The sequence below is a fragment of the Microtus pennsylvanicus genome, chromosome 14 (genome assembly GCF_037038515.1).
Source record: "Microtus pennsylvanicus isolate mMicPen1 chromosome 14, mMicPen1.hap1, whole genome shotgun sequence".
NCBI lineage: Eukaryota > Metazoa > Chordata > Mammalia > Rodentia > Cricetidae > Microtus > Microtus pennsylvanicus.
Genome location: NC_134592.1, coordinates 6,701,280 through 6,720,883, shown reverse-complemented (window position 1 = coordinate 6,720,883; position 19,604 = coordinate 6,701,280). Strand labels below are relative to the sequence as shown.

The 19,604-nt window shown below is 49.5% G+C and overlaps 2 protein-coding genes across 8 annotated transcripts in view; one reads left to right on the top strand and one right to left on the bottom strand.

Moving 5' to 3' along the window:
- The first annotated feature begins 257 nt into the window (after positions 1 to 257).
- On the top strand, positions 258 to 17,720 carry Zfyve21 (zinc finger FYVE-type containing 21). Of its 6 annotated transcripts, none has more exons than XM_075948482.1 (8): positions 258 to 452; positions 12,528 to 12,578; positions 13,351 to 13,519; positions 14,404 to 14,479; positions 14,561 to 14,652; positions 15,107 to 15,160; positions 16,833 to 16,972; positions 17,136 to 17,720. In XM_075948482.1, the coding sequence occupies exons 1-8, from the start codon at positions 315 to 317 to the stop codon at positions 17,169 to 17,171; spliced, it is 756 nt and encodes a 251-aa protein (XP_075804597.1). In that variant the 5' UTR covers positions 258 to 314; the 3' UTR covers positions 17,172 to 17,720. The 6 variants fall into 6 exon arrangements, with proteins under 6 accessions (XP_075804597.1, XP_075804595.1, XP_075804596.1 ...); XM_075948480.1 differs by having other exon boundaries at positions 16,830 to 16,972; XM_075948481.1 differs by having other exon boundaries at positions 15,104 to 15,160.
- Positions 17,721 to 17,784: 64 nt separating this feature from the next.
- The window catches only part of Ppp1r13b (protein phosphatase 1 regulatory subunit 13B), a 75,104-nt gene continuing 73,284 nt past the window's right edge, over positions 17,785 to 19,604 (bottom strand). For both annotated transcript variants that reach the window (XM_075948477.1, XM_075948478.1), the window contains one exon: positions 17,785 to 18,910. In XM_075948477.1, coding sequence (XP_075804592.1) covers positions 18,869 to 18,910 — 42 coding nt within the window. In that variant the 3' untranslated portion in view covers positions 17,785 to 18,868. The remainder of the gene's footprint in view (positions 18,911 to 19,604) is intronic.

Here is a 19,604-nt window from a genome sequence, read left to right as displayed (position 1 = left end):
TGCCACACCCAGCAGAAGCGAAGAGGAGGCGACGTGGCTGATTAATTAGCCAATCCGAAGTAGCAAGCTCCTCGAGTGGGGTAGAAGGCGCCCCCCGGCCCTCACCGCCGATTGGTGGGCGGCAGCAGGGGCGGGAACTTTGAGCTGATTGGAGAAGGGCGGTACTGGGGAGGATACCACTCTCCGATTGGCTCGCGTTCCGCGCTGCGGTTGCGGATTGGGCTCCGGCGCTGTCATCGCGCCGGCGGGCGGGGCGGGGTGGCGCCCTTTCTGGGCTCGGCGCGGGCGGTGGCGTGAGGGGCTCCGGCGGAGACATGTCCTCCGGGGTGGCCGCGCGTCGCGACGCCAAGAAGCTTGTGCGCTCGCCGAGCGGCCTGCGCATGGTGCCGGAGCACCGCGCCTTCGGAAGCCCGTTCGGCTTGGAGGAGCCGCAGTGGGTCCCGGACAAGGAGGTGCGTCCTAGCCCCGCGTCCAGAGCCAGAGCCTGGGCGTCTCCCGCCTCCGCCCGCGGGGCGCTCGGCCGCGGCTCCCGTCCAGCTGTCCCCGCCGTCCGTAGGGCGGTTTCTTTTCCTCGGCGGTCATTGGCTGCGCGGTGCAGAGCCAGGGGCGGTGGGGCGGCCGCCCTGTGGGCTGCGCGTGAGTGCGGGGCTGGAGTGGGTCTTTGGGGGCGAGGGCGAGGGAGTCGCCTCCACCTGCTTGTGCAGGTGCGGTGCCAGGTAGTTTGCAGTCTTCGGAGTTCTGAGCTCTGCAAAGCTTGGCCACTTGGGAGAAAATGGGAGCACTTCCACATTCCATGCGAGTTTATTTCCGAGGGAATTAAATATGTTTAAAAGGCATCCTCGTTAAGTACTTAAAACTTTTTACTTTGATTTATTCGTGTGTGCCTTTGCCCCAATGCCATAGCGCGTGCGTGTACATTGAAGAACCATTTGTGAAAGAGAGTTTTCTTCTTCCACTGTGTGGGTCCCAGGGATGGAACTCGGGATTCAAGGACTATTTGTGGAAGAGAGTATTTTAGTGGGTCCAGGGATGGAACTCAGTTCTCAGGTGTGGCCACACATGCCTTTACTGCCTTTACTTCGTGAACCTTCTAAGTTGACTCTGGTTAAGTTTATTCATTCATTCTTTTTCCGTGAAGTGGGTCCTTACTATATTATATAGCCCTAGCTATTCTGGAACTCACTACATAGATCAGGCTGGCCTAGGACTGAAATAGATCTGCCTGTCTCTGCCTGGTGCTAGGCATGCACTTAACTGTTGCTACGTAGACTAAGTGGGCCTTGAACTCACTGAGATCTTCCTCCCTCGGCCCCCTGCATGCTGGAATTAAAGGTATGCTCCACCACACCTGGCCACCTCCCAAGTTTTTAAAGTTGGAATCTCTTTTTAAAGCTCTAATCAGCTGCTTCTCTCCCCTGTGGACCTCATCCACAAATGGGTAAGGCCTCCACAGCTTCTTAGAGCCAGGGACAGCGAGCATTGGGGGCTGGAGAACCTGTGCAACCAGTAGCTGCCCTTGCCGCCACCCCTCTCCCAACTCTGAAATTACTTGAGAGTCCCAAAGAGAAACTTCATGTCAGACGATTGCTCTCTGTGTCTCTGCCCTCCCTGGCCGTGCGATTTCAGCCCTGCATGTTACCTTTGCACTAAGTATCTGTACACACAGATTGTTCCCTTCTCTCGTGTCTGTAAAGATAAGCGAGCACAACACCGCGTGCTCCTAACGCCCAGCCTGGTCTGTGTAGTGAGATCAGAGCAGCCTGGACCACACAGTGAGACAGAAAGGGAGGGGGATAAGGTTGGGGGTGCAGCTACGGAGAATTTATGGCCAGTCTGGGCTACATAGCTATTGCTGGGGAGATGGCTTTAGTGGGTAAAATTGCTTGCTGAGAATGCAGCTCAGTGTGACACCCAGAACTAGGCAGGCTAACTGTCTGCAGAGAGCCTAATAAAGCACGGATTGAAATAGGGGGCATGTGGGGCGGCTAGTGGAAGAGTCCAGTTGGGGTGGGAAGCCATGCTTGTGGGGAACAGGAGTGTTCTCATTATTGCTAGGCCACTGGCTGTAGACTAGCTTTCTCAAGATTTTTCCTCTTCTCCAAGGAGCCTTTAAGTTAAGATGTTTTTACCTGATGAAATCTCTGTATGACACTATAATTCACAGTGTTTCTGGTGCGTCCCCATAAAGTCTGGCCTGGCAGAAATGCCATGTCTGTGCCAAGATGGGAGGGGAGGTTCTCTGACAGGTGACTGTACCAAGGAGGAGGGCATGGGCTCTGCGACTGTCTCTGGTCAGGCAGAAAGGGCTTTGCTTTGTAGAAGTGACTGGGGCTAGAAGAGAGGGCAGGATGTAGGGGCAGGCTCCCACAGAACCTCAGAAGGTAGGGTAGAGAGGGGTTGCTCAGGAGGATGCGGGGAGAGTAGCTGCTCTACAGTCCAGTCAGGAATCAGGCCTTAGCTCTACTTGGCACTTGAGAACCCAATTCAGCCTTATGGGACAAAGAATGGGGATTTGGAGTGCCTGCCAAACCTGGCTTAGTGCTGACCGGGGTGGAGGTGGGGGTGGAGCTGTGCCTGTGATCTCAGCTGGTCCTGGGGGAAGGGTGGTTCTTGGCCTGACTAGGAAGAACTGGGACTTCACAGTGGTTTTCCAAGGATCACAGTGTAAAGTTCACCTTGTGCTCTTCCAAAGGCTGCAGGAGCTCTGGGACCAGTGGCTCTATGACGGAGGCCTGTTCCATGGCTGAGGAAGTTTCTGCCCTGCTTCCAGGCTGTAGCTAGTGTCTCAGTTCATTGTCTTTGAGTTGTTTGACAGCTCTGTAAACTAGAAAACCTGAAAGCATCACTCTCAGGCAAACTCATTTCTTCCTGTGTATGTCCGCTCTTTGCTTTCTTGTCTGCAGGCTTGGTGCCCACAGATGTCAGAAGAGGGTATTGGGTCCCCTAGAACTGGGGCTACGAGCCACCATCTAAGTCCTGGGTACTGAACCCAGGTCCTCTGCAAGATCAGCAAGTGCTCTCAACTGCTGTCTCTGCCTGTCTCAACTGCCATCTCCTTAGCTCCTAAGCTGTGTTTTTTTTTAACAACCCATTGTTGTATATGTGTTGGTGTGTGTGTGTGTGTGTAAGTGTGACTCGAGACCAGGCTTCAGTGTGTCTCCTTCAGTCACTCTGTCTTAACTTTTTCAGACGGGATCTCTCCCTGTATCTGGAGCTCACCTCTTGGCTGGCTGCCCAGTGCACTCCAGGGATCTGCTTCTTTCCACCTGCCTGGTGCGGGGATTGTCAGGTGCAGGTGGCTGTGAGCATTCTGGGATCTGAACTCAGGTCCTCATGCTGAGTGGCAGGTGTTTTACCCATTGAGCCATCTCCCTTTTTCAACTTTATCATTGTGTGTAAGTGTGTATGGAGTGTGTATGCGTGTGCACGTGCCTGCAGGTGTGAATGTGCCACCCTGCACATGTAGAAGCTAGAGTACAACTTTTTTATGCTTATTCCAGACCCTTCCTTTCTCTTTTTAAAAATTTATTCTTGTTTTCTGTACATCGATGTTTTTGCCATGGGTGTTGGGTCCCCTGGAACGGGAATTACAGACAGTTGTGGGCTGCCATGTGGGTGCTGGGAATTGAACCCAGGTCCTCTGGAAGAGCAGTCGGTGCTCTTAACCACTGGGTTATCTCTCCAGCCTCAGAGGACAACTTTTGAGGGTCAGGGTCAGTTCTTTTCTTTTGCCATGGGGTCTGGGATTGAACCCAGGCCTGGCAGCAAGCACTTTACCCATTGAAGTAACTTTCTGTAAACAGCTACGTAAGCTTCAGTATTGAGGCTACATTCACCTGTGCTTTCCTGTCTGCTGTCAGACGTCCCTGAAGGTGCAGTGGACGGCTGGTTCCGAAGCGCTGGGGTGTTGGGTTGCTAAAGTGTGCATTGTGGAGGGAAGGCAGACCCCATCTTCCGATTTCTCTGCTCTAGGTTTGGTTTTCCCTGGACCCTTCTTGTTTCTTGCTGGCCAGGGCTGTCTCACTTAGCTGGAACACCTTCTGAGTGGGTGCCATGAGTCAGGCGTGGTGACCAGACCGACAGTGAATCACAGCTGCTTGGGGACCTGATGCTGGGGAGGGCAAAGGTGGAGGTTTTCTGGGCGCACCCACTCTTACCTGTCCTGTCCCTTCATCCTTCCCTTTGTTTCCTGACTAACCAGCTCATTCCCCATCTCGGGACGGTAGAAGCACAAGGCACCTTAGGGGCACAGAAGAGTACTGCAGCCTGTCCTGCCCACGCCATGAGTAGTGTCTGTCCTGGTGGGTTTGTCTGTCCAGCCTTAGTGTCATAGTCTACTCGTTAGCGTGACATCTGTTAGAATCCAGCCTGGATGGGATTCACACGTTCCAGAGTAGGGGCATTTGGATTAGAAGTGTTAGTTAGGAGGAACAGAGATATGAAAGAATACAGACATAGGTAGAACAGGGAGGGCTGTCCACTGAATACGCTCATGTTTATTTTCTTATATTTTTGGTTGTGAGCCTAGCTTTTCACGGCTGAGCCATCCCTCCAGCCCGCCCATGTTTAGTTTCTATCCGCTTATACACCCCAATCCAAAAAGTGTTGGAGGAGGCAAAAGACTGCTTTAACATGGCACGAGGACAAGCAGAACAATTACTTGCTTCAGTATTTGAGACATCAAGCCGCTATTTCCCGAGTTAAGCATTCCGATGTTTTAGGCAGGACATGCAGCCAAGTTTTGTGTAGGTAGCCAAACCTCCTGTCTTATCCTTGAAGGAGCAAGAATTCTCTGACCTTTAGTCAGGACATCTTGTTTGTAGACACTCCTGAAGTCGGACTTGTCAGTAACTTTAACACAAGGCTTCAACTCTCTGACCTTCAGTCAAGGTGGAGCGGACCATTTCTGTGGGCCCCCACACTTTGGCCAGAGGCTCAGACAGCAGGTAGGTCTCTTGGGGACACTGCACTAGCTGATTCTGTCTCTGCCCTTGGTCTCCTCTGTTTCTGGGCCATGTGTGCATGGTCTCTAAGCTGCTGGCTGTAGGGGTTGCCTAGTCTGCTCCTGGGTCTCAGTTCTGGGGTCAGTGACCTGCAACAGATCTGTCGAGTGAGAAGCCTGCTGCAGACAGCTCTGCTGCCTGAAGAGAGGCAGTGGGTTTGGGCTGTGTTGTAGTGCATCCTCTGGCCTCCTGAAATAGCTGTGTCATGCACAGCAGAGGCTTCAAGGCCCAGAGAAGGGAGGAGCCGCAGGAGCTGGCCAGCTCCCCCGGTGTCTGCTCACCCCAGGCAGGCCCCTCACTGACTCTGCTGATTGACTATGTGGCAGGATTTAACTTTTACAGTTTTATCCACTGTTGATTCTCTGTTCTCTTTTCCTGTTAAATTGTTAGGCTGATAATTTGAAATTTCCTTTATTAATGAAGCAACAGGAAATTATTCTGTTTAAAAATCTGTCCATTTTCAGAACAAGCACACTGGTTATTTTGTGTTGTTGTGTTTTGAGACAGTCTTACTATATATCTCAAGCTGTTCCCAAACTCGCTACGTAGCAGTGAGTAGTAGCTTCGGGCTTGCAGTGATCCTCCTTCTGCCTTGGTTTGGGATTATAGACTAAGCTGGGAGTATAAGGGGCTGAGGAGGGAAGCCAAGGAGCAGAAGGAGGTACAGGAAAGGCCTGTGACTGTGGGTGGTGGCAGAGGGTGAAGCCGCTTTTAGAAGGGAAGTGAGGAAACCCAGATTGTATGCATGGCTGTCTTGGATGGACTCAGGAGAAGAAGCTCCAGGAGCCCCTGTGTTTTTGACCAGTCTGACAATGGGATATTGCCTTTGGAGTTACCAGCCATTTGCTATTTCTTGCTTTTATCTACCTATGTTTATTTATTTTTCCCACCTCTACTTTTTAAAAGAAAAAACCAGTGATGGTGGAAAATGAAAACAGAAGGGTCTTTCTACCTTTTCAAACCTAGGTGTGGAAGAGGCCAAAGACAGAATAGAGATATCTGCATTAAGAGGGTGCCAGAGAGGCCTAAGGTGTCCCTTGGATGCTGGGACCAAAGCCATCTTGAGACAAGTGGGGCTGTGAGGTAGGAGGAACAGGGGTTCTAGAAGGGGCTACAGGTTGTATGTACCTGCAGGGAGGACCCAGTACTCATGGGAGCCAAAGGCATCAGGGATGGGGTGGGCAGTATTAGCTGCAGGTCTACCAGGGGAGCACAGTTGGGGAGCCCAGCGATGGCATCGCCTCTCGGGCCAGGGGTTTGCTCACTCGGCGGTAAATGTGTCACACTGAATCCTAAATTGTGTGTGTATGTGTGTGCGCGCGTGTGCGTGCTAGGTGTAGAGGAGTACATCCTTGATTACCCCACACCAGGGAGGCAGAGATAGGCAGATGGAGCCTGGGATCTCTGACCAGCTAGCTCAGCCTGATTAGCAAACTAGTCCACTGAGAGACCCTACCTCCAAAAGCACCCAGGGTTGACGTCTGGTTTCCACATGGGAGCACTGTGCACATGCACTCCCCGCCCCCCCATGTTGGCCTTCAGCTGACCTGAATATAGCATACCTCCATACCTCCATGCCGTGTAAGCTGTTCTCTAATGATCGTGTGTTGTGTTCCAAGCCAAAGCTCTCCTGTCACGGCTCCCTGAGGCCAGGGTGGCCTAGGGACTATAAAATATAGAGCTACTGTCAACAGAACTGGTGGTGCTGCAGCTTCCTTGTTCAGTCACACTGTGACCCCGGTGTAGTCCTTGTAATGGACACGTGAGTCTTCTTCATAACGTGTGGCGTGCTCACCAGCTGACAACTGCTGACTGGCTTTTAGACATCTCCAGAGACGGGGATGGGCCAGACATGGCCTCCAAAGCAGGAAACCAGCATAAGAGCAGCGAGGCAACAAAATGCTGGCCACGGGATCTCAGAAACTAGAAGCTCAGTGTGGCAGTCCCATAGAGCTCATTGGAAGAACTTGAGGCAATCTTGGAAACTCTGTCCTTGCTGCAGTGATGCCCCTAAAGGGTCTCTGCTTTCCCACAGTGAAAGGACATTGAGCGTGGCCCCAAGGACTCCTCAGAACCACCTGCAGAGGCTTGGTGCTGAGAAGGCGGGCCTCCTCTATCATATTGTAATTTACTCTAAGCAGCTATTCACTTGTGTTCTCTGGAGCACACATGTGTCAGCCTAGCTGGGCACGTGATCTGTAGGTCCAGGTTCAAGAGAAGAGCTGCAGACTCTTAGGTGATGGTTCCATGTTCAGTGCCACTTCTCTGTGTGGGCATCTTCCATCCAGAATCTGCCTGTGACAAGGCCAAGAGCTGGAATAGGTGAGGCTCTCAGTGGGGAAGGAGGAATCCTCCAAACATCACCGAGCTGACGTAGCAGGGAGAAGAGAGGAGAGTCTCTAGCACATGTAGGTGGCAAGGACCTCGGATTGGTGGGTGACCATTGGTGAGGCCATTCAGGATGAGGTTCTATTCTGTGTGGTTCCAGCTTCACCCAGACCTGATGGCCTGTGCAGCAGGAGGTACCTAGGGCCATATGGATCCTGTGTTCCTCCCTCCCTCTTGTCATGTTGTCATGACAGCCAGGCCCATGGTGGCCAGGCTGCAGCCGTACATGGCAAGCCTCTAATTGACCACACTGTGCTCACCAGCAGAGCCAGAGACTCGTGAGTAGCTGCCCTGACCCCATGCCAAGCATGCCAAGCTTTGTCAGTGCTGAGATCTGGAATGACCATTAGATGAAAAGGTCTTGGTCAAAATATGGCCCACTCAGTTTTTAATTTTGTTTCTAGAATTGTTTTTAAGATTTCCTGAGAACAGCAGGCCAGTGAGCCATCTCTCCAACCCCATAATATACCCGCCCTCCCTCCCTCTCCTCTCTCTCTTTCTTTTTCTTTCTCTGTCGCTGTCTTTCTTTCTGACAGGGTCTCACCTATGTTGTAGCCCTGGCTGTCCTAAAACTCACTTTGTAGAGCAGGCTGGCCTCTAACTCACAGAGCTCCGCCTGCCTCTGCCTCCGAGGGCTGGGGTTAAAGGTGTGCGCCACTGCCAGCCCATTAACGCCGTTTCTAATCCCATCTCTCTTTTGGTATCTAAGACATTTTTGGTCTTCTCTATCTTCCTTCTTACTGGAAGGCAAAGGAATTGTTTCCTAATTTTCTGAGAAATCGCCACACTGACATCCAAAGTGGCTGTGCCAGTTTTCACTCCTACCAGCAATGCAGGAGTGTTCCCTTTGCCCCACAACCTCTCCAGCATAAGTTGTCATCAGTGTTTTTGATCTTGGCCATTCTTACAGGTGTAAGATGGAATCTCAGAGTTGTTTTGATTTGCATTTCTCTGATGACTAAGGATGTTGAACATTTCTCTAAGTGTCATTTTAGATTCCTCTGTTGAGAGTTCTCTGTTTAGGTCTGTACTCCATTTTTTTTTATTGGATTATGTGGTCTTTTTGGTGTCCAATTTCTTGAGTTCTTTGTATGTTTTGGAGATCAGTCCTCTGTCTGATGTGGGGTTAGTGAAGATCTTTTCCCATCCTGTAGGCTGTTGTTTTGTCTTGTTGACCATGTCCTTTGCTTTACAGAAGCTTTTCAGTTTCAGGAGGTCCCATTTATTAATTGTTTCTCTCAGTGTCTGTGTTATATTTAGGACGTGGTTCCCTGTGCCAATGTGTTCAACTATACTTCCCACTTTCTCTTCTATAAGGTTCAGTGTGGCTGGCTTTATGTTGAGGTCTTTGATCCATTTGGACTTGAGCTTTGTGCATGGTGATAGATATGGGTCTATATTCATTTACACGTTGATATCCAGCACTACTTGTTAAATATGCTTTCTTTTTTCCATTTGGTATTTTTTGCTTCCTTGTCAAAGATCAGGTGTTCGAAGATGTGTGGATTGATATTTGAGTCTTCTGTTTGGTTCCAGTGGTTCTCCTGTCTGTTCTTATGCCAGTACCAGGCTGTTTTCAGTATTGTAGCTCTGTGTTTGAAGTCAGGGATTGTGATGCCTCCAGAAGTTCTTTTATTGCCCAGGATTGGTTTGTCTATCCTGGTTTTTTTTGCTTTTCCAAATGAAGTTGAGTACTGTTCTTTCGAGGTCTTTGAAGAATTCTGTTGGGATTTTGATGGGGATTGCCCTGAATCTGTAGATTGCTTTCGGTAGGATTGCCATTTTTACTATATTAATTCTGCCTACCCAAGAGCATGGGAGATCTTTCCACTTTCTCGTGTCTTCTTCAATTTCTTTCTTTCTTTTTATTTTTTAAGATTTATTTATTTATTATGTATTCAGTGTTCTGCCTGCATCTCTGCAGGCCAGAAGAGGGCACCAAGTCTCATTACAGATGGTTGTGAGCCACCATGTGGTTGCTGGGAATTGAACTCAGGACCTTTGGAAAAGCAGGCAAAGCTCTTAACCACTGAGCCATCTCTCCAGCCCCAATTTCTTTCTTCAAAGATTTGAAGTTCTTGTTATACAAGTCTTCCACTTGTTTGATTAGAGTTACTCTGAGATATTTTGTTATTTGTGGCTATTGTGAAGGGTGTTGATTTTCTGATTTCTTACCCAGCACTTTTTCATTTGTGTATGGGAGGGCCATTGATTTATTTGAGTTAATCTTGTATCCTGCTACATTGCTGAAAGTGTTTATGAGTTGTAGAAGTTCCTTGGTAGAATTTTTGGGATCACTTATGTAAACTATTATATCATCAGCAAACACTGAGAGTTTGACTTCTTTTCTAGTTTGTATCCCCTTGGTCTCTCTTTGGTGTCTTATTGCTCTAGCTAGGACCTCAAGAACTATATTGAATAGATATGGAGAGAGTGGACAACCTTGTCTTGTTCCTGGTTTCAGTGGAATCGCTTGGAGTTTCTCGCCATCTAGTTTGATATTGGCTGTTGGCTTGCTCTATATTGCCTTTATTATGTTTAGGTATGTTCCTTGTATCCCTTTTCCCCCCAAGACCTTTATCATGAAGGGGTGTTGTATTTTTTTCAAATGCTTTTTCAGCATCTCATGAAAGATCATATGGTTCTTATTTTTCAGCTTGTTTATATGGTGGATTATGTTGACAGATTTTCGTATGTTGAACCATCCCTGCATCTGTGGGAGGAAGCCAACTTGGTCATGGTGGATGATGGTTCTGATGTGTTCTTGGATTTGATTTGCTAGTATTTTATTTAGTATTTTTGCATCAATGTTCATGAGTGAGATTGGTCTGTAATTCTCTTTCTTAGTATTGTCTTTCTGTGGTTTGGGTATCAGGGTAATTGTAGCCTCATAAAAAGAGGTTGGCAATGTTCCCTCTGTTTCTATTGTATGGAACAATTTGAGAAGTATTGGTATTAATTCCTCTTTGAAAGTCTTGTAGGATTTCGAGCTGAAATCATCTGGTCTTGGGCTTTTTTTGGTTGGGAGACTTTTGATGACTGTTTCTATTTCTTCAGCAGTTATAGGTCTGTTTAATTTGCTTATCTGGTCTTGATTAATTTTGGTAAGTGATATTTATCCAGAAAGTTGTCCATTTCCTTTAAGTTTTTCAATTTTGTGGAGTACAGGTTTTCAAAATATGACCTGATGATCCTCTGTATTTCTTCCGTGTCTGTTGTTATGTCCCCCTTTTCATTTCTGATTTTGTTAATTTGGATATTCTCTCTCTGCCTTTTGTTTAGTTTGGATAAAGGTTTGTCTAGTTTGTTGATTTTTCTCGAAGAACCAACTCTTTGTCTATTTGATTCTTTATATTGTTTTCTTTGTTTCTATTTTGTTGATTTTAGCTCTCAATTTGATTATTTCCTGCTGTCTAGTTCTCTTAGGTGAGTTTGCTTCTTTTAGTTCTAAAGTTTTCAATGTTCTATTAATTCACTAGTGTCCTGGGCTTATGAGCTTCATGTATCCGGTTAGCATAGCTTATTTCACAGTTGAGAAAGAGGGCAGTGGTCCTTGCCTGCTGTATGCTCCAGCGTTCTAGTGTGGAGTGAGCAGCTCAGGCTGCTCTGGCAGATCTGTGAGTTTGTGGGGAGAGAATGTTCTTAAAGTCATGGTGACCCTTGGCAATAACCAGCTGGTCCCCAGAGTATCTGAAGATATTTGTGTCCCCTGGGTCTGACAGCACTGGGTCATCTGGAGAAGATCGTTTTTGTTGTGGATCTTGCACCTCTGAGCGGGATTTATACAGTGTGATTGGACTCTGGGGTGGGAGAAGCGTCAACATGGCACAGATTTAGTGGAGTGAGGAAGGCAGGCAGGCACTGGGAGAGCAGTGAGCAGTGCACCCACCACCCTAGCCCAGATCCTTCATGCCATCCTAGTTTGTACCATTCTTCTTCCTCTGTATGTGCAAATTCCATGTGCCAACAGCCCAGTCCCAGAACCTTCTGCTTCTCTCCTGCGTGTGTACGCCTCGTCTGCTTCTCTGCTGCATGTGTATGCCTCGTCTGCTTCTCTGCTGCATGTGTACGCCTCGTCTGCTTCTCTGCTGCGTGTGTACGCCTCGTCTGCTTCTCTGCTGCGTGTGTACGCCTCGTCTGCTTCTCTGCTGCGTGTGTACGCCTCGTCTGCTTCTCTGCTGCGTGTGTACGCCTCGTCTGCTTCTCTGCTGCATGTGTACGCCTCATCTGCTTCTCTGCTGCGTGTGTACGCCTCGTCTGCTTCTCTGCTGCATGTGTACGCCTCGTCTGCTTCTCTGCTGCGTGTGTACGCCTCATCTGCTTCTCTGCTGCGTGTGTACGCCTCGTCTGCTTCTCTGCTGCGTGTGTACGCCTCATCTGCTTCTCTGCTGCGTGTGTACGCCTCGTCTGCTTCTCTGCTGCATGTGTACGCCTCATCTGCTTCTCTGCTGCGTGTGTACGCCTCGTCTGCTTCTCTGCTGCGTGTGTATGCCTCGTCTGAGGACATGCCAGGCTGCACTGGGCCTCTCATCCTGCTCTGCTCGAGCTGCTTCTCCCAGACCCCAGCCAGGTGTGCATTCGGAATCAACTTTGTGGTCAGTTATCTAGAGCTGACTTCCTGAGGGCTTTTTCTTCTCCACACTTTCCTTTGTCTGTAAAGCAGGGCTGTCATACCCTTTCCTCAGCGAAGGCCATCGACTGCTGTGGAGTGTCAAGTTCATCTGTAACGCTGAACTTTGACTCCTGTCACAGGATGAGGGTGAAGCAGCTAGAATGAGTGGCCCCTGCACCTTCTGAATCTGAACTCTGCTCCAAAAGTCAAACTGTATGCCTTTGCTCTCCACAAAGTATTTGCTGTTGGGCATCAGGCCAGGCCCCGTGTGGGACACCTGAACCTTAAAGCTGCTGTCCTAACCTAGAGCCCTGAACTCTTGTCTGACCAATCTTGTCTAGCTTCTGAGCTGGACACTGAACTCGGGCTGTCCTCCTTGCTATTCCATAGTCTGCCTCTGCAGGCTGCTTCTACTGGCAGAAAGTTGGCTTTCTTAGCAGCCTTTCCTGCACCTCTTGGCTCAGCCTCAGCAGTGAGCCAGGTGACACAGCTGGATCATAATACTGTGTTATGTTCTCTCCTAGTGTCCACGATGTATGCAGTGTGATGCCAAATTTGACTTTATCACCAGGAAGGTAAGCTGAGGCTGTGGTGGTGGTGGTGGTGGTGGTGGTGGTGGTGGAGGAGGTGGTGGAGGTGGTGGAGGTGGAGGTGGTGGTGGTGGAGGTGGAGGTGGTGGAGGTGGTGGTGGTGGAGGTGGAGGTGGTGGAGGTGGAGGTGGTGGAGGAGGAGGTGGTGGTGGTGGAGGTGGAGGTGGTGGAGGAGGAGGTGGTGGAGGAGGTGGTGGAGGTGGAGGAGGAGGTGGTGGTGGAGGAGGTGGTGGTGGAGGTGGTGGAGGAGGTGGTGGTGGTGGAGGAGGTGGTGGTGGAGGTGGTGGAGGAGGTGGTGGTGTAGGTATGTGTAGGATGGGAACCAGTACAATTGAGTTCTTTCTGGGGAAAGCCCAGTTCCTCAGAGGAACTGGATCTTACAGGCCATTTTAATACCCTGTTTCAGTTACTGGTGTAGCTCCCCAGATGAGTACGGAGCTCCCAAGGAGGCTCAGAGACAGCATGTGCTGGGCAGCAGGAAGTCAGAGGAATTAAGGGCTTGGGTTGTCGTTGAATGATTGAACCACTCACCTAGAACGTACAAGACCCTGGGTTCAAATCCTAGCAACACACATACATACAGGTTGGGGTGGGGGACTCCTTTGGTCCATTTTTCCCAAGTGAGGCTGAGCTCTGCTGTGTTTACCCTGGGCACACACAGCTGCAGATGCATTCAGGGGTCCTGGCAGTACTGGCCGGCAGGCAGTCATAGCGCATCTGTGTTGACTACTCACTGCCCAACCTTCACCCTCACCAGCACCACTGCCGCCGCTGTGGGAAATGCTTCTGCGACAGGTGCTGCAGCCAGAAGGTGCCTCTTCGGCGCATGTGCTTTGTGGACCCAGTGCGCCAGTGTGCAGAGTGTGCCCTGGTGTCTCACCGTGAGGCTGAGTTTTACGACAAGCAGCTCAAGGTGCTCCTAAATGGTAAGTGACAGCCTGTCCACTTGCCATGCTTAAAATGTAGCCTGCTCCAAGATGGTTTGTCCTGCCCTCCTCCTCTACTTTCTTTTGGACCTAGAGATGGAAATGTTCTAAGATGTCAGTCTGACTTACTGGGCGCTGCCTCAGCAGCACCTTCTGCAGATGGAAGGCTGTTGCTGGTAGTTAAGTCTGTGTGGCCATGGTCCTCAGAGGCTTGGAGACAAGCTGCAACAGGTGCAGATGCTGGTTCTGAAGCACATCCAAGGAGCACGAGGGAGAAGGGAGTTCTTTGGGGTGGGGCCTGCCTCCCACAGCTCTGTACAGCTGCAGGCCTGTGTGCATCCCACAGCCAAGGGCCAGCCTCTTCCCTGCCCAGTCTTGGCCCAGTCTGCTCTGGAGTTATCTGATCTGGGCCTTGACAGTGACGAGTAACAAAATTCCCAGCTCTGTGCATTTTTATGTGGATGGCTATATTATGTCTGTGCATTTTTATGTGGATGGCTATATTATGTCTGTGCACCATATGTCTGCCTTATACCCAGAGAGGTCAGAAGAGGACGTCAGCTCTCTTGGAACTAGAGTTACAGGCAGTTCTAAGCCACCATGTGTGTGCTGGGAATTGAATCTCGGTCCATTGAGAGAACAGTGCTCTTAACCACTGAGCTATCTCTCTGTCCCAAGTGGTGTTTTTTAAGCTTTTGAGACCCTTAATTCATTATTGTCTTTTTGCCTGGCTGAAGGGGACCCTTAACACAAAGCTGTTGTGTGTGCCAGCCTGTCCTCTCCCCTCTGGGAATGGAGGAGGAAGGCTTTTCTGGCCCAAGCGCATGGGGGCTCGGAGATAAAGCAGCAGGTCCTGTGTAACCGGTTTGGTTTTGTCTTCCAAGGAGCTACCTTCCTTGTTACTTTTGGGGATTCAGAGAAGCCTGAGACTATGGTTTGCCGTCTTTCCAACAACCAGAGGTAAGAGACAGTGTTCCACTGGCACTGGGCAATATTGTCATAGGCTTCAGGCCTCAGTCTCATGACTTTTGTTTGTTATAGGTGCCTGATTCTGGACGGGGACAGCCATCACGAAATTGAGATTGCACATGTCTGTACTGTGCAGATTCTCACAGAAGGCTTCACTCCCGGAGGTACATGCCTTTCCTGAGCAGGAGGGTCTCTAGTACCGATATGGGCAACAGGAGGTACTGCACTTGGTCCCAAGATGGTCTTCCGTGCTCTTCATCGGGACTTGTGTTAAGTCTAACTTTAGAACCCACCGGGAGGGGAGGGGGATAATGAGAGGAGATTGGCCTGATGTGCCCGTGGCATCCTGTCACAGATCGCCTTACTTGGTGTAGATGGCCTCCAAATGCAGTATCTGAGATTCCAGACAGTCTGTGGTGTGGCTGATTCGGAGCCTCCCCTGCAGGCATCTGTGCAGCCAAGGCCCTTGGTGAGCTTCAGTCTTAGCTCGACCCCACTGGTGAACTGCACATTGCACATTCTGAACCTGCACATCTGACCTAACGCACCTTCTCTCCATTTTCTGACTGACTCTCGGTTGTTTCTTCTTTGCGCTGCCTGCCTACCTTCTTCAAGTAGAAAAAGACATTCACACTTACACCAGCCTCCTGGGGAGCCTGCCTGCCTCTGAAGGTCAGCCTCCACCCTCCCTGGGTCACTCCTCCCAGCATGCTGTGGTTATCTGTTCCTCCTCTAGCCCCTTTGCTTCTGTCCCTTTGGGTGGATTCTGAAATTTAGGTTCATTTCTTTTGATTAAGAGAAGCACTAGGTCCAGTATATGAATCTATAAAGCGTACGACATGTGTGACAGCATTAAGTATGTTTGATCAGTTCTTTCCCAGGGAGAAGTTATTCAAGAGCTGACAAGCCAGCCCGCAGTCGGCTGCGGTCAGGTGTGTAGGTAGTTCTTTGCTGATCAGGCACCAGGCATATGCAGTGGGCAGCAGTTTTCATCACTGCACCCAGTAGCTTGCCTCCAGGGATCCCTGGCTCTCAGTTCCTCCGTCTCAGTCTCTTGAAGGTAGTGGTAAGAAGGCCCCGGCTAATGGAATGCAACAAGGAGGTGCACGAAGGATTACCCTAGTGCCAAGGGCAGGGTCACCAGAAGTCTAAAGGTCAAGAAGGTCTGCATGTGTATGCCCATGCACAGGCCTAGTGTCTTTAGAGAGCAGGGCAATCTGTTGGATCCCTAGGACTGGAGCTACAGATGGTTGTGAGCCACCGTTTGTAGGTGCTGGGAACTGAACCCAGGTCCTCTGCAAGAGCTGAACGTACTCTTAACTGGAGAACCATCTCTCTAGCCCCCATGGCGGGGCTAAAATTTTGATGGCCTTGCAAAGCACAAACCAGCCACAGCCAACAGTTGCCATAGCCACGTTTCAGAACATTTTTATTTATGAAGGCTGATGGTAGACGGCCCAGATAAAAGGCCCGGCCGGGCCTTCCAGTGCGTTTCTAGGCGTCTGAATTGGAGCACAGTTCAGAAGCCTCTGCGTGGACCCAGCCCTCAGCTAGAGCTTTCGCAGACAAGTCAGGCCTTTTCCTGGCTATGGTCTGTATGCTCAATTCACCCCACAGGCTAGTAAATTAGTGTCTGATTAGAGGTGGGTCATTTCTCAAAATGTTTTCCTTCTGGTCACCATGACTGACAGAGCTGATCTACGTTTCAAGTGGCTTGTTCCTAGGGCAGAGCTTAAATTCAAATCATTATGCTTAGAGCAGTTGGTCATAGCCCAGAGATGGAGCTGTGGGTTGGCAGCGTTCTCCATGGGATCCTGAGAGCCCTGGAAGAATGGCATTTGACAGGGTAGCGTGTCATCGCTTCTGCGTTAACAGCCTGCTCAGCTGTGGTCTCTACCAGTGAAGTGAGGGCACATGTAACTATCTGCTTGGTTTATCTTCTGATGGCCAGGCTATTCCTAAAGTAGGTTCTGTACTTCACTGCTCTAGCTATGTAGAGCAGTTCTGTTCTGGTTGTATGTGTGTGTACGTGTACATATGTATACACGTGTATGCATGTGGTTTCTCTTAAGGTTGGAAGGAGAATGCCGTGGATATATAAGGCTTAGCAGCTTCTGGACTGCTGGAAAACAGGACTATGTAAAAGCTCGGTGAAATGGTACCATTAGTTTATCCTGGCCCTGGGGATCACAAGTCTTTTATATTCCTTTCCCATTTCTGTGCACATGGGGTCTTGCAGAAGCAGGACCTAGTATCGTTTACCACTGCATGTTTCCAACAAGGCTGCTTCTTGAGCACACAGGGCCCTAAGGTCTTACTGATCCTCATCTCCCTCCTCCAGCAGGCAGTACTCGAGCCACAGGCATGTTCCTGCAGTACATAGTGCCAGGGGCAGAGGCTGCGACACAGCTGAGGCTGATGGCCGGAGAGGATGCAAATGGCAGCAAGAGGCAGGCAGCAGCATGGCTGGTGGCCATGCACAAGGTACCAAGGGCGGGGCTGGGGAGGCTGAGCCCATGGAATTAGAGACAAAGTTTTTCCCAAAAGGTTGTCACACAGCTGGGACGTCCCTAGTTATCCCCTAAAAAGCACATAGGCTCATCTGTGATCAGGCCCAGAACCAATAATGCTTTATGCTGTTCTACAGGCTACCAAGCTCCTCTATGAATCACGAGACCAGTAACTGCAAGGGAACTGAGCTCAGCACATCAGGTTACAAAGTCCAAGCTGCTTGCCCTGCCTGAGCATTCAGGGCTCTGCTGTGTGTGTGCTTGGAAATGCAATTCAAGTATCTGGAAGCAGAGTGTTCACTTACCTAGTGCAATATGTACACAGTTGATTAACGCTTTAAAGAAAGAGCTTATGTTGTAGTGTTGCTGGTACTTATCAGGGTTGGGAGAAACTGCACTACAGTACTAAATCAGTTTTAATATAACCTGTACCATGTTTATAAATTCCCAGGTTTATAAGAGATTTTTGGCCCTGTTCCCACAGAAACAAACTAGGTGGTGGTCATTCAGGCCCCTAGTTTAGCGTTGGACCCTGCCTATCTCCAGTAGCCCATTTACAATGCCTTAGCCTGTTTATGACTCTCCACTTACTTTGTCACTTAAAGGGAAGGCATCACAACCTTCTGTGTTTTCTACTTTGCACTTACTATTTCACTTTAGTAAAATGACTGTACAGTAATTTGTATATAAAATGTATGATTAAAACTTATTTTGAAAGTACACAGCAGGCTCTGGCCTCACTTTGTGCAGCTGTCCTGCGTCCAGAACACAAGACTCACAGCCAGATGTGAGACAGCAGTTTATTGTGCACGTCACACAGCATCAGTGGGGTTGGGATGAAGAGGCTGCACTCAGCGCCACCCTGTACAGTAACACTTGGCCGCTGACTACAGCACTGCTCCCAGAGCTACACAGGGTCACACGTAGTTATGTACAAGACTCACATGAAAAATAAAGCCTAAGGGCTTGTGTTTCAATGAGGAAGAAACATTTCCAACACAATTCTGATAGTTTTCAATGGTCTAGTTGAAAAATAATCTTGGTGTATAAAAAGCCTGTCTACAGAGTTCAGAATAAACTTCAGAATATAGAGCTTGCCTCACTTGGAATGTGGCCACACTGACTGTATCCCAGTTTGCCTGGTGGCTTTACTGAACTGGGCACTGCCCAGCCGGCCACAAACTTACTTAGACTCGTCTTTTCCCAGACTCCTCTGTGTCTAACTAAGAATAGAATGAACTCATGCCACAAGGAGACTAAAGATGACACTAAAAGTTGTAGGAATCAGATGACCCTGTGCTGAGGTGTGCAAGTCCAGCCACAGCATGAGGTCATCAGGTTAGTTAAACAGAACAGTTTCCAAATGGTCTCCTTTGGTAGTGAAAGGAAAGAAAATTTTGTGAGCGGGAATGTGAGAAAGAATGATGGGGTTTGAGACTTTCCAAGGAGGGCGGGGCTGTAGCCAAAGCTACCTGGTAGCAGCTTGCTTTTGCTGAAGGTCAGAGACATCAAACAGGAGAAGAGGCCTTTAGGCCGAGTCAATCAGAACTCTGTCTTCATTGGCAACCGTCAGGATTCATAGTTTGAGGACTTCTTACTGGCAACAGGGGAGGGTGTCTTAGAATCTGGGTATTTATTTGGATTTACAGTAATTGGCAAAAATGCAGTCCTCTGAAGGCCAAAGCACTACCTCTCCCAGTTACTGCAGACTGGAGAAGGGCCTCACTTGGGGAGCTGGGATTCACATTGTGGATACTGTCTGCTAAAGTGAGCACCATGAGACCGTCCTAGCTTCAGTTTTTCCAGGGCAGCTGAAATCTTCTCCAGCAGCTCCTGGGAGCCAATGAGACTGTGGTACTCCGGGGGACGTTCAGGCAAGTGTTCGCTGCCGGGGCTTGATCCGTGGATACAACTGGGAAACAACGGACAAGGGTTAGGGTCAAAAGATGACTGAGAGGAATTGGCCTACAGGTTTCTTTCCTGTCACCTCAGCATTCTCCCCAAAATGTGCTTGTTCAGACCTAACCTCAGCTGTCGTCATCGTCCCCCACCCACCCTTTTTTCCCCTGAAATGGGATTTCTCTCTAGCTTTGGAGCCTGTCCTGGAACTAGCTCTTACAGACTAGGCTAGCCTTGAACTCACAGAGATCGCCTGCCTCCTGAATGCTGGGATTAAAGGTGTGCGCCACCATTGCCTGGCTCTGTCCCTTTTTATTACCCCTGAAAACCTGCTACTTTCTGCTAGGCTCCTGACAATGTGAGCTCCTCGGGTACAAGCACCTGTACTTGGTTCATGCCTTGGCATCTCGGAAGGTTTGCCAAGTGAACAAGAAGCATCTGCCAGGCTTACCACAGCACTTGAGAGAGCACAGGCAACCTTTCTGTTAGAGAACAGACCGACACTGTTATGAGTGCGGTCTAGCTGACAACCCACACCGCTCCACTGTACAGGCTCCACTTAACTCAGCCCTCCAAGTGCTAGGATTACAGACATTGTGGATTTAGCTCAGTGCTTGCTCAGGCCCTGGGTTCAGTTGTCAGGAGAGAGAAGGAGTTACAAAACCAAAACAACAAAAATTTCAAAAACAACCAAACGCTAGGATTAC